Below are 13,643 nucleotides of genomic sequence, written 5' to 3' on the forward strand. Positions count from 1 at the left end.
TGAAGGTTTTGGGCCAAAATTGACTGGTATTTAGAACTGTTCATAATTCCCTCCACCTTGACTAAAGCCCCTGTTCCAGCTGAAGAAAAACAACCCCAAAACATGATGCTGCCACCACCATGCTTCATCATGGGTATGGGGTTCTTTTGGTGATGCACAGTGTTGTTTTTGTGCCAATTTGTGGCTAAAAAGTTCAACCTTGGTTTCATCAGACCAGAGCACATTTTCCCACATGCTTTTGGGAGAGTTGATGTATTTTTTTTGCAAAATTTAGCCGGGCCTGGATGTTTTTCTTTGACCCTACCTCATAGTCCAGACATATGGAGAATACGGGAGATTGTTGTCACATGTCGTACACAACCAGTACTTGCCAGAAATCCCTGCAGCTCCTTCAGTGTTGCTGTCGGCCTCTTGGCAGCCTCCCTGACCAGTTTTCATCTTGTCTTTTAATCACTTTTGGAGGGACATCCAGTTCTCGGTAATGTCACTCTTGTCCCATATTTTCTCCACTTCTTGATGACTGTCTTCACTGTGCTCCATGGTATATCTAATGCCGTGGAAAAAATTTTTGTACCCTTCTCCTGACTGACACCTTTCAACAATGAGATCCCTTTGATGCTTTGTAAGCTCTCTACGAACCATGGCTTTTGCTGGAGGATGCAACTGAGTAAATGTCAGGAAAATCCTACTAGGACAGCTAAACTTTTTATTTGGGGTTAATCAGAGTCATTTTAACTGATGGCAGTTGTGAACCCAAAAAGACTGAATGCTGTAATTAAATCAAAAGGTGCTTCAACAAAGTATTAGTTTAAGGGTGTGCACACTTATGCAACCAGCTTCTTGCACGTTTTTTATTTTTTGTTTTCCCCCTAACAGATTTGTTTGTTTTTCAGTTGAATTGTACAGTTTATAGGCCAAATTAAAGGTGGAAAAAGTTTTGAAATTAGTTATCGTGGTCTCATTTTTTGACATCAGAAAAGCCTATCATTTTAACAGGGTGTGTACACTTTTTATATCCAAATGTAAATCAATACTAGATAAACATGATCTCAAGTTTCATAATCATAACTTATAATTTATTTCATTACATTCCATCATTTGAGTGTAAATCACCTGGTTGTATGCAGTTTAAACCCTTGACACAAGGCTTTATGGGTAATACCCCCTGTCCCTTTCCCACAGACAATAACTCTGTGTAAATACCAGAAATCCAATGGGAAGTCTTGTTAAAACAGATTCAATGATATTTCTGGACTATTCCTCTTCTAGCACCTTGTTATGAAAACTTGCATTTGGGACACAATCCTGTTTTTATTAGACAGAATTAGTGTATACTCTTAATCCTCCGTGGAATGCTGTTCTCTATAGTCAGTGCCTCTTAATTCATATTGGACAGACATGCTTTTTTATCATGAGGATTTGCTGAGGCAGCGACCTGCTGTTGTTTATTATTAATAAGGCAGAATCAAATGGCGGATGTTGAATTACCCGAGAGTGGCTCCTGTGTGAGCCATGAGCGTGGGAGTCTGGAGCTGGAGCAGCCATTACAGGAAACAAGGGAGTAAGGGTGAGAAAGAGACAGCTGAGCAAAGAAATGTAGGCAATGAAGTGGCAGGAAGTGTTGGTAAGCTGGCATGAATCCAGCATGTGGGACATTTCATTATTGTCACAGTCATTGTAAGAAATCATGGCCAATTCAAGGCTGGGATAGTGCTGTAGTACTTGAGACAGGTCTTGCTCTCAAGACCACTTTTTGAAGGTCTCGTCTCGTTTATTTCAAGACCACAACTGCAGGGATTTCATTAAATCGCCTGTGCACTGTCTGATTTATTTGTTAACATCATTACTGTGATTGAATGTAAACCTTCCTGCTTCAAATGCAACCAATAACGTGACTCATTGCTAATTTTAAAATTTTCATTACTGTTAACGGCAGTCACCCCTCCCCCCATCGCACACACTGATCAGGTCCTGGTCTTGACTCAGTCTCGCCCTGCTTTGGTCATGACTTGGTCTTAATATCTCAAAGTCTTGGTCTTGTCTCGGTACACTTTGGTCTTGGTCATGACTTGGTCTTAATCCCTCAAAGTCTTGGTCTTGTCTCGGTACACTTTGGTTTTGATCTTGGTCATGACTTGGTCTCAATCTTTCAAAGTCTTGGTCTTGTCTCAGTACACTTTGGTCTTGGTCATGACTTGGTCTTAATCCCTCAAAGTCTTGGTCTTGTCTCGGTACACTTTGGTTTTGATCTTGGTCATGACTTGGTCTCAATCTCTCAATGTCTTGGTCTTGTCTCGGTACGCTTTGGTCTTGGTCATGACTTGGTCTTAATCCCTCAAAGTCTTGGTCTTGTCTCGGTACACTTTGGTTTTGATCTTGGTCATGACTTGGTCTCAATCTCTCAAAGTCTTGGTCTTGTCTCAGTACACTTTGGTCTTGGTCATGACTTGGTCTTAATCCCTCAAAGTCTTGGTCTTGTCTCGGTACACTTTGGTTTTGGTCATGACTTGGTCTTAATCCCTCAAAGTCTTGGTCTTGTCTTGGTACACTTTGGTTTTGATCTTGGTCATGACTTGGTCTCAATCTCTCAAAGTCTTGGTCTTGTCTCGGTACGCTTTGGTCTTGGTCATGACTTGGTCTTAATCCCTCAAAGTCTTGGTCTTGTCTCGGTACACTTTGGTTTTGATCTTGGTCATGACTTGGTCTCAATCTCTCAAAGTCTTGGTCTTGTCTCGGTACGCTTTGGTCTTGGTCATGACTTGGTCTTAATCCCTCAAAGTCTTGGTCTTGTCTCGGTACACTTTGGTTTTGATCTTGGTCATGACTTGGTCTCAATCTCTTAAAGTCTTGGTCTTGTCTCAGTACACTTTGGTCTTGGTCATAACTTGGTCTCAATCCCTCAATGTCTTGGTTTTGACTTGGACTTGATGCACTTTGGTCTGGTCTTGACTTGGTCTCAATCCCTCAAAGTCTTGGTCTTGTCTTGGTCTTGATACACTTTGTTCTTGGTCATGACTTGTTCTCGGTTTAGGTGGTCTTGACTGTGGTCAAAGTCACTGAGATGACATTCTGATGTTTGATGTGAACATAACTGAAAGCTTTTGACCTGTATCTGTATGATGAGCAGGTGTTCCTATTAAAGTGGCCGGTCAACATAGGTTTTAATGTAGTCCTCTGAATAGAATCGAATTTATATTTGAAAATTAACGAGTATAAAAATGATGATGCTGATCTTGAGTTAATCTGGATTTCAAACTTGTACTTGTTGCTCCCTTCTCGTTCACCTTGTCCATTAATCTCACCTCATCTATTTGCATTTCATTTTCCCTTTCTCTCTCTTTCTCTCTCCCACTTTCTGTCACACACACATGTTTAATGTGCATGAGTCCATGCAGCAGATGTCTATAGTTGCCATAGCAACTCCACTTTTTCATCTCCACATTTCTCTCTCTCTCTCTCGCTCTCTATCCAGTTGCTCTTTTTGAAAGTGCCTCTTTCTCTTCTCCCTCTCCTTTATGTTCCACTGCTCGCTCTGTCAAGAAGTGGAAGCATCAAGTCGCTGCTCCGCTGCTTCCTCTCCAAGTCGCACAGCAGCCACTGATGCTAAACTTAGCCTCGCGTTCATATCATCACCAAAGGAAAACACTGAAGACAGATTAGGATATCACAACTTCACAATTAGGATTTCACAATATCACAACTTTTGCGAGATGAGAAGACGGCATGAACGATGACACGATTAAACTAGTAATAGTTGTGAAGCGCAAATTTTCAAGCCTTCAGCAGTTTCATCAGCTGTGTGGCAGGAAAAAAACTGATCATATGAATGTTAACGATGAACAACGTCGTGCTTAAAATGAATTAATACACTATATGGCCAAAAGTATGTGGACACCTGACCATTCTACCCATAGGTCCTACAGTACTTGAACATCCTGTTCCAGATTTATTCGCTTTTGCTGTTATAATAAGCTCCATTCTTCTGGGAAGCCATTTCACTAGATTTTGGGGGCGTGGCTGAGGGGATTTGTGTTCATTCAGCTACAAGAGCATTAGTGAGATCAAGCAGTGATGTTGGATGAGGCGGTCTGGGCTGCAGTCGGTGTTCCAGTTCATCCCAAAGGTGTTCAGTGGGGTTGAGATCGAGTTCCTTGACTCCAGCCTGAACACACCATGAGCTTGTTTTGTGCACAGGGGTGTTGAGTATTGTCGTGCTGGAACAGGTTTGGGATTTTGAGCTCCAGTGAAGAAACAAGAACATCTCGTATAATTCGGCAACAATTTGTGGAAGAACCACATGTAGATGTGACGGTCGGGGGTGCACAAACTTTTGGCCATGTAGTATATGTGACCAAAGTAATTGAATTAAAAGATAAATGATCTCACTGAGGAACCTGTTATTAGCCTGAGATTATGTGGAGCGTCCAGCGTACAATTCTCTCTGTGTGAGCTGTTACTATATTAACAATAACATATTACAATGAGTACATTTATATACAGTAACTCTATGGTATAAAACTTTTATGATTGGAGAATTTAACAACGCTGTGGTATGAAATATGGCTAATTGTTTTTGTCGTTTGTGTTCTACTCACGATTGATCACAATGTGATACACATGGATAATAATTACACAATGATAAGGATATTGTAAGTAAGTAAGTAATGGCCCTTTTCCACTACCCTTTTTCAGCTCACTTCAGCTCGCTTCAGCTCACTTCAGCCTGACACGGCTCGCGTTTCGACTACCTCAGAGCAGCACGACTCAGCTCGTTTCAGCCCTGCTTAGCACCCAAAACTCGCACGGTTTTGGAGTGGGGCTGAAGCGAGCCAAACCGAGCCGAGTGGGGCTAGGGGCGTGAGCAGACACTCCCCTGTGCACTGATTGGTGAGGAGGAGTGTCCTCACATGCCCACACACGCCCCGCGAGCACGCTGGGATCTGTAAACACCGTAAACCCAGAAGAAGAAGAATTACGAATTACGAGAATTTCTGAAGCCTTATGCGCCTCGCCTCATCTATACGCTCTTGCCAGTATCTGTTGGCGTTGTCGGTGACAACAAGCCACAGCACCAAGACCAGCAACACTAACGACTCCATGTCCTCCATGTTTATTGTTTACTATCCGGGTCGTGAGACTACCGCTTAAAAGGTCACTGATGTCACTGTTTGCGCCGCCTAACGACATCACATGACGTCCACCCACTTTCGCTAACTCCACCCAATGTGTCCACCCACTTCCAGCCAGCACGGTTCAGCGCGGTTGTAGTCGAAATGCAACTCCAACAGCCCTGCTCAGCTCGACTCAGCCCAACTCAGCATGGCACGGCACGGCTCAGCCCGACTCAGCCGCGTTGGTAGTGGAAAAGCGGCATAAGTGTGTGTGTGTGTGGGGGGGAGGTGTGTGTACTTGTAGTTGCGACATATTGAGGACTGGAATATATTTTGTACCAACAGTTAGAACATTCTTGGGAAGTTAGGACATGTTGGCTGGTCCTCACTTCTTCAAAGGGCAGTTTGTGGGTTAAGACTTAGTTTTAGGGTTCAGGTTAGAATGAGGTTTAGGTTAGGGTTAGGGTAAGGGGTGAGGTTCGGGATTTAGTTGTGATGGTTAGGGTGAGACTAAGGGGCTAGGGAGTGCATTATGTCAGTGAGTCCCCACAAAGAAAGAAGTACAGGGTGTTTCAAAAAAATGTATCTCATCTCATTATCTGTAGCCGCTTTATCCTGTTCTACAGGGTCGCAGGCAAGCTGGAGCCTATCCCAGCTGACTACGGGTGAAAGGCGGGGTACACCCTGGACAAGTCGCCAGGTCATCACAGGGCCGACACATAGACACAGACAACCATTCACACTCACATTCACACCTACGGTCAATTTAGAGTCACCAGTTAACCTAACCTGCATGTCTTTGGACTATGGGGGAAACCGGAGCACCCGGAGGAAACCCACGGGGGAGAACATGCAAACTCCGCACAGAAAGGCCCTCGCCGGCCGCTGGGCTCGAACCCGGACCTTCTTGCTGTGAGGCGACAGCGCTAACCACTACACCACCATGCCGCCTGGTTATGGGATGTTCTTTTAGCAATTGCTAAGAACAGTTTTTTGAAACACCCTGTATAACTCTGTGTGTGTGAGAGAGAGAGAGAGAGATGGTAAAAATTGCTAAACGATATTGGACTGTAGACATACAGAACCTCAACCGAACCCTCCTGCTGTAAACCATGTGCGGCTGTTTAGTTCGTTCCCATTTTTTGTCCCCTCTGAGATAAATAAATAATAAATATCTGATTGGTGAGCACTTGGCACAGGGCAGTTCCAGCTTCATCACCTAGAGATTAAAGTACTTATGATCTTGACCTCCCTTATAGCTCTTGGCAGTTGGAGCAAATAATGGACAGGTGGGGTGTTTTTTTTTTATTTTATTTTTTTTCCAGCTTGAGTAGGTTGCTGTTGAACTTGGCATCCGCAAGCCACTTGGAGTTGAGTAATAGCTCTGTGTGTTGTGTGCGTTCCTTCAGGGCTCTATCATCTCCCATATTTTTCTCATTCATCAGTAGTGATTAAGAATGGAAACAAATGCGTTGACACAAGGGAATGGGAACGTTGAAACGGTGATGCAATCACACAGTGAGCTGAGGGGAAGAGATGATAAAAAACGATAGTGACAAGAGAATCTGAGAGCGGTGTGAAAAGCTATTTGTGTGTGTGCTTCACAGATTACACTTCAACCTACGGCAGCCATCAGTGAATATTAAGTAATACAGATATATATGGGGCATTCTGGAATTCGGGGTACGTTTCGCCTCACCGAGATAAACCTTTTATTTTCCACAAAAGAAATCTTTATTGAATCAGTTTTGAACAATAATGCAAATTATGACAAACGTTCACCAATAGCGATGCTTGATGTCCATTTTGGACCCAATTTATCCATAAAACATTAACTAAATGACTCCCACCCCTCCCCCCACATTATTGGCTGCCTTCGACTCCTGATTCATCCATTCAATTCGAATAAACAGGAAGTGATTCAGTCTAACAATCTGTTTTGGGGGGCTTATTCTATTCACTGTTATAAAATCCATTGCATAGAAAGTCGATTTTCTGTATTATGTGAAATTTCAGTCATTAAAAAAAAAAAGATCCGTCCCAATGTTCTTGTCAACTCTGTTATAAAACTGCATAAAATCCACAAAGACTTTTAATAATACGCATGACAGCTGCACCGAGTGATGTCACTTCCTCTGGCGGGAAACTTCAGAAAGGCAGTGAGGTATGTCGTCTTTCTTCTCTCATTAATTTGAACAAAATATTGAGGATTTTACACCAACAGTAGATTAATTATTCATCAAATCTGTTATTGGGATATCGGAGCGAATCTCTCACTCGTTTTTTAAAAACAATCATATAATCAAAATCCATAAAATTCTGTTTTTATACACGCTGTGTGGTAGCTAGTTTGAGGTTAGCGTGTGGAGTTAAGGCACAAAATGGTAGGAAATGTTAACTCTGTTGTCGCCGATTCTGTTAATGGATTGCCTGGTTTAACGATAACAGAGTTGACAATGAGTAACAGAGTCAGCGCTTGAAATGTACCCACAATTATAGAATGGGCCACATATTGTTAAAAAACCCCAGAAATAATGAAATATTAGTGTGCAACTTTTTTGTCCATCGAAGACTCAGTGGATAGGAACCACAGGACCACCTTGGATGGTGGATTATCCTTAGTGTAGCATTGTGTGTACGGTGTTGTGTGTATGCTTATATACAACGTAGAAATAATATCTCACTTTGACCTTTTTACAATTGCCCCTGGGTTTGTTGGATGTTGTCTGCTCAGTCAGTCAGTGTGAGATATTGACTATCATTGTTCTCCTATTCTTACTTTTTTTTTTTCAGATGAACCTGATAGCCGGAGGCTTCCATGATGGAGTGCTGCTCTACTCTCATGCCTTGAACGAGACGATGAACCAGTCAGGAGAGAAGCCTCCGGGTGACATGGTCACCAAGAGGATGTGGAACCGTACTTTCCATGGTCAGTCTCTAAATCTGGGTGAAAAATAAAGGCATTTATGCTTTATGTCATGTCAGAAACAGCAACATGCATTCCCAAAAAAGACCTACAGGTACGAAAGATTGGAAAAACATCACTTTGTCTTTTTCCATTCTTTAACTGTCTGATTTCCGTGAGCCTGTACCTACTGTAGTGTCCGATTCCTGTTCGTGGCTGACAGGCATGGAGTGGAGTGGGCTTCTTTGGTTGTAGATTGATGTGTTGTACATTCTGAGATGCTTTTCTGTTCACCACGGTTGTAAAGAGTAGTTATTTGAGTTACCATCGTCTTCCTGTTAGCTGAAACCAGTTTATTCCACTCTGATGTTTTTAGTTTTTCACACCATTCTGTTTAAACTCTAGAGAGTATTGTGCGTGAAAATCCCAGGAGGTCAGCATTTTCTGAAATACTCAAAGCAGCCCATCTGGCACCAACAACCATGCCACATTTAAAGTCACTGAGAGCACATTTTCCCCATTCTGAGGTCTGATGTGAACATTAACTGAAACTCTTGGCCTGTATCTGCATGATTGTGTGCATTGTGAAGTGAAACGGGGAAATAGCTTACGTTCTGCTACAGTAATGTTATCATATCTACATTTTTCCCAGCAGATACACATAAATATCATAACAAGATTGATAACGTCAGTCTGTGACTTTATCAAGCATTTACAAATGACTAATGCTGGAGTGTAATTAATCATCTGGGTGTTCTTCAAACTCCCTGGTCAGCTGATTCTGCCCACAACTCTTTTCTCGTTTATATTCTTTTAATTATTTCACTTTTTTCTGTGCTCATGAGCATTTTAGCAGCTCTGTTTATATTCTCCAAGACATTAAACCACTAAAAATACTAGCTAACCAATTAGCTAGACAATATTATAATCATGTTGATATGTGAACAACAGTCTAGTGTATGAAAAATGCATTTATATTAGACCGAGATTTACAGCTGGAGAGGGAGCAAACCCCATCCAAACACAGTTCAACTTTTTACATATTAAGCTTATGATGTAAAAGTTATTAATTCCTGAATCTTGACATCTTGTATACTGTAGGCCTTCTTGTTTCTAAGTTATTGAGGTTTTGGATTAAATCTATTCCATTCAGTTCAGCTGACCAGACGCACAGGCCAATAACTATAGATATCGTACAATAAATCATAAGTATTATAGCTTTATTAGAGGAAAGAAATCACAGACAACCTGGTTTTGCTTCACAAACCCCAACATTATTATATTTCAACACTGTTCATGCCATTTCTTAAATCTTATTTTATTATTATGATATTATTATGATCCTGTTTAATAATTTTAAGTGAAAACTTCTTCTGTTGCTCCTGGTGTCAAATAATTCACTGACGCCAGGCGTATTTTCCTCCTGCAGATCTATATCATTTCTCTCTCTAAAAGTAATGCATCGTGAAATATTTCAGATATGATCAGTGAAAAGAAAATCTCATGACTACAGGAAGTTGTGTTTACAAGTAAATGTCACCACATGATATAATGGAAGCAAATTCTGAAAAGCAAGAAAATTCTACTCAGTGTGATTTGTTAATATACTCCATCTGCTTATTATTTGTATTGCTTTCTATTTTACCCATGCCTTTGATTGTTTTAGCACCCAGACTTCCCCTTGGGGACCAGTAAAGTACTGTCCATTCATCCATCCATCCATTCATCCAACCAACCAATCATCCATCCAGCCCCTCCATCCATCCATTACTCCATCCAACCAACCATCCAACCCATCCATCCCATCCATCCATCCAACCAACCAACCCTCTATCCATAGCTCCATCCAACCAACCAACCAACCATGCAACCAACCAACCAACCATCCACCCCTCCATCCATCCATCCATCCATCCATCCATCCATCCATCCACCCAACCATCCATCCATAACTCTATCCATTCATCCAACCAACCATTCATCCAACCATCCATCCCTCTGTCCATCCATCCATCATTTTAATAATTAAATAATCAACTTAAGCAGATGTGTAAGACCTGGTACACAACAGAGGATTTTCAACTGTTAAACGATTTTAAAAATGTGGGAGATCAGAGACATAACGACAAGAACCCACACACCAAGACCACACACTTGGCAATTATACTGAAAGATTTCAGAGTGGCCATTCCAGGGGCTTGTTATCTCACAAAAACTCTCTCTGAAAAGTTTGCTATTTGAAGCACTCAGATCGGCCGAACAAAAGAATGCAGAGCGTTCTGAGAAAAAAGACGCTGAGTACAGTATGTGCTCTTCTCATTGGGAACAACTGAGATGCTCACACTGGGGGGGGGACGCTGTATAGACACCTACACTTATACGTTTTTCCACCTGAGCTGGAGGTGAGCTTAGTGCAAGGGACTGCTACAAGCTCAGGTTATTGTGTACACGGGTGGGGGGAGAGTGAAACCCATGATCATTTAGAAATGTAGTTGTTTTTTTACACATTCTCTGACCTTCCACTTCATTGGAGATGCCGCGCTAAACATGACATTTCTTGGTGAGCTCGCTCTCTGCTCAATATTCCATCGCTGTTCCTTTCACACGACTCAGTTTCTAGTTGTGAATATCAGACATGTTTGATATTTATGATTCTAAATCGGGAAGGCTCTGATCCAGTCAGTGACCTTTAGATGATGTCAGTAAACCCCTCACACTACAGGATTATTTGGGTATATAATTGCTTCCAATCAGCCTCAAATCGGGAACGCCGCTGCGATTTTCAGAAGGGGTAAATCAGACCCAAAATCAGCCCAATTATCTTCTAGTGTGGGGCCAGCTTAACTCAATTCTGAATACAAGAAATTTCCCCATGTAAATATGGATGTAACTTTTGAAATTAACATTTTGAACACAACATATAGCGAGTGCCCGAGGTATTTTCAAGCCAGGATTTAAAAAGCATCAACAATGATTAAGTAATGTATTAAGCAGTGGCGAAGTGTTACTATTAGAGCTGGGACTTGAGCTCAGCCAAAACTTAGCCAGACACCAAAAAAGCAACAGGGCAAAGGATTTTTCATGGGATTAGCAGCAGGCTGCCAGGTTGCTCCGTTGTGTGTAGCTGTCGATGTTGATTGTAAAAGTAACTCAGTAAATTACACAGGGAAATGAGTGAAAAATACTGTAGTGAGTGTGCAGCGTGGAAGAAAAGTCTGGAAACAGAAATCTTAGTTTCTCGGTCGTTAGCCTGTGCTACTTGCTCTCGATAGATAGCACTGGCTTGACCGCTTTATTAGCATTCGCGAACACTACTGATGAACGGTACACCGGCTGGAAGGTGACTTCACTGCTGCGCTGACGGCACCGACTTGCAGTTAAGCTCGCGTTGGCCTTCAAGAAGGCAAAGGGTGATAAATTTTTGGCCCCTCCCACTATAAAAATCTGATTGGTTAATCAGTCATCTGTCATCTCATCTCATCTCATTATCTCTAGCCGCTTTATCCTGTTCTACAGGGTCGCAGGCAAGCTGGAGCCTATCCCAGCTGACTACGGGCGAAAGGCGGGGTACACCCTGGACAAGTCGCCAGGTCATCACAGGGCTGACACATAGACACAGACAACCATTCACACTCACATTCACACCTACGGTCAATTTAGAGTCACCAGTTAACCTAACCTGCATGTCTTTGGACTGTGGGGGAAACCGGAGCACCCGGAGGAAACCCACGCGGACACGGGGAGAACATGCAAACTCCACACAGAAAGGCCCTCCCCGGCCACGGGCCTCGAACCCAGGACCTTCTTGCTGTGAGGCGACAGCGCTAACAACTACACCACCGTGCCGCCCCAGTCATCTGTCACTTCCTACATAAACGTACACTGCCATGGCCTTCTGTCTTGGCAATGAGTGAGCAGCTCTAAACTCTTCTCAGCCTAGAGACAACAAACAAAACAATCTCATTGGATAACTCGATTTTAATGTTTTCAGGACAGTAACCCTTTTGTTACTGAAGCAAATCTGATGGAAAATGAGACCAAATTACAATTAGAAGAAAATAATTAAAATGAAATTATGAAAGAATGAAAGAAATTGAATATAACATTTGAAATGCTGATATGTTTGGGCCATCTCTGAATACCTCTGAGCTCTGCTTTCTCTCTGTAGTCACACACTGAACTGATTGTTCAGGTTTCCCTTTACTCAAATTGTGTCTGAAAGCCATGCCACAAAGCTGAACACCATCTTAACTGTTTTTGCAAAATAGCTCTTCCATTCAACCATTGGACCTTGAGATGAAGGCATGTTCTTCTATGAGAGAAAGAAACCCAGTGAGATGGATTGATGGATCTGGGTTGTAGAATTTCTTTTGATTTTCCCCCATCACGCTCATAATCTTTAGTGTTACTACCCATCACTATTCCGGCAGAAAGCCACTTATCGGCACTCCAACAAGCTCTTCGCTGCACAGGCAATATTGGAAGGCTCAGCTTGCTATAACTGTGTGTGTGTGTGTGTGTGTGTGTGTGTGTTCAAGGGTTAAGACGGCTTTAAGTAGGCTTGACAGCACACCTCTGTGTTGATGGACTTCCCATACGTTTGTATGGTTGAACAGCATATTCTCATTTGGCCTTTAAAGACGTTTAAAAGTGTTTACATAAAGCTAGTGTTGATTCAAGAATAAATAACATATTTCCGGAATATATTGTTAATTTTGTGCGGCGTTGTGATGACCTTTGACTTTAAGCGTTTAACGTTGTGTAATGCAATACACCAAACTCACAGGTGCCGCCATCTTGGGGTTTTTTAGTGATATTCGTTACCGGTCCATGTGTTTTGTAGTTGCTTCCAGCTCGCTCACTCACTGTTGGTTCAATCAGCTTGAAACTCATGATTCCCACCTAGTGGTCGAATCTCTCATGTTGACGTTTTGATTTTCCAATAAAATCGGCCGAGCACTTTGCTGTCTAATGCCAGCGAAAGATCGGATCGCTGAGGAAAATGTTGTATCCTTCGTAAAAATCAATGATTTTCCTAATATTTTCTTCATGGAGAAAAAATGAGACGGTGGATAAACATCAGTGATACTGTTCTGAAGAGAATTAACAAAAGTTAAAAGACCCTCTTATTTATACACAGCGCATTCAAGCACCACCGTCATTAGTCATGATTGGTCTCCACAATTTAAAGTGAACATACCCGCTCAATTCTGACTTTTATGGTTAAACACAAAGGATGCTGGTTTGTGACCGGGGCAATGAACAGAAATAGGAATTTTATAAAACACTGGATTTTCAAATGTTCTACTTTAAAAACTTTTTTTAGGCATATTTACAAAATTGAACAAGTTTTCAATTCAGATCTTCACACTCTTTAATCTGATACATTACACAACACTATGACAACTACTTTTTAAAAAATGGCCCGTCATTGCTACTTTAAGGTTCAGGTGAGAATGAGGTTTAGGTAAAGCCAGTATCTCACTGGGCTGCGATAGCCTGCGACTAGTTGGAGACACAGCAATTGCGATAAAGTGTGTGAATTAGCGACAATTTTCACTTGGAATCACACTGAATTGATATTCGCATATTTTACCGCAATTGTCGTGTCTCCAACTAGTCGCAGG

At 41.9% G+C, this 13,643-nt stretch overlaps 1 protein-coding gene across 1 annotated transcript in view; it reads left to right on the forward strand.

Annotated features, from left to right (window-relative positions):
* Window positions 1-13,643, forward strand: part of npr1a (natriuretic peptide receptor 1a) — a 235,917-nt gene that overhangs the window by 119,910 nt on the left and 102,364 nt on the right. Inside the window, exon 5 of the mRNA XM_060904626.1 lies at window positions 7,905-8,040. Coding sequence (XP_060760609.1) covers window positions 7,905-8,040 — 136 coding nt within the window. The remainder of the gene's footprint in view (window positions 1-7,904; window positions 8,041-13,643) is intronic.

Source organism: Neoarius graeffei, chromosome 22 (genome assembly GCF_027579695.1).
Source record: "Neoarius graeffei isolate fNeoGra1 chromosome 22, fNeoGra1.pri, whole genome shotgun sequence".
Taxonomy (NCBI): domain Eukaryota; kingdom Metazoa; phylum Chordata; class Actinopteri; order Siluriformes; family Ariidae; genus Neoarius; species Neoarius graeffei.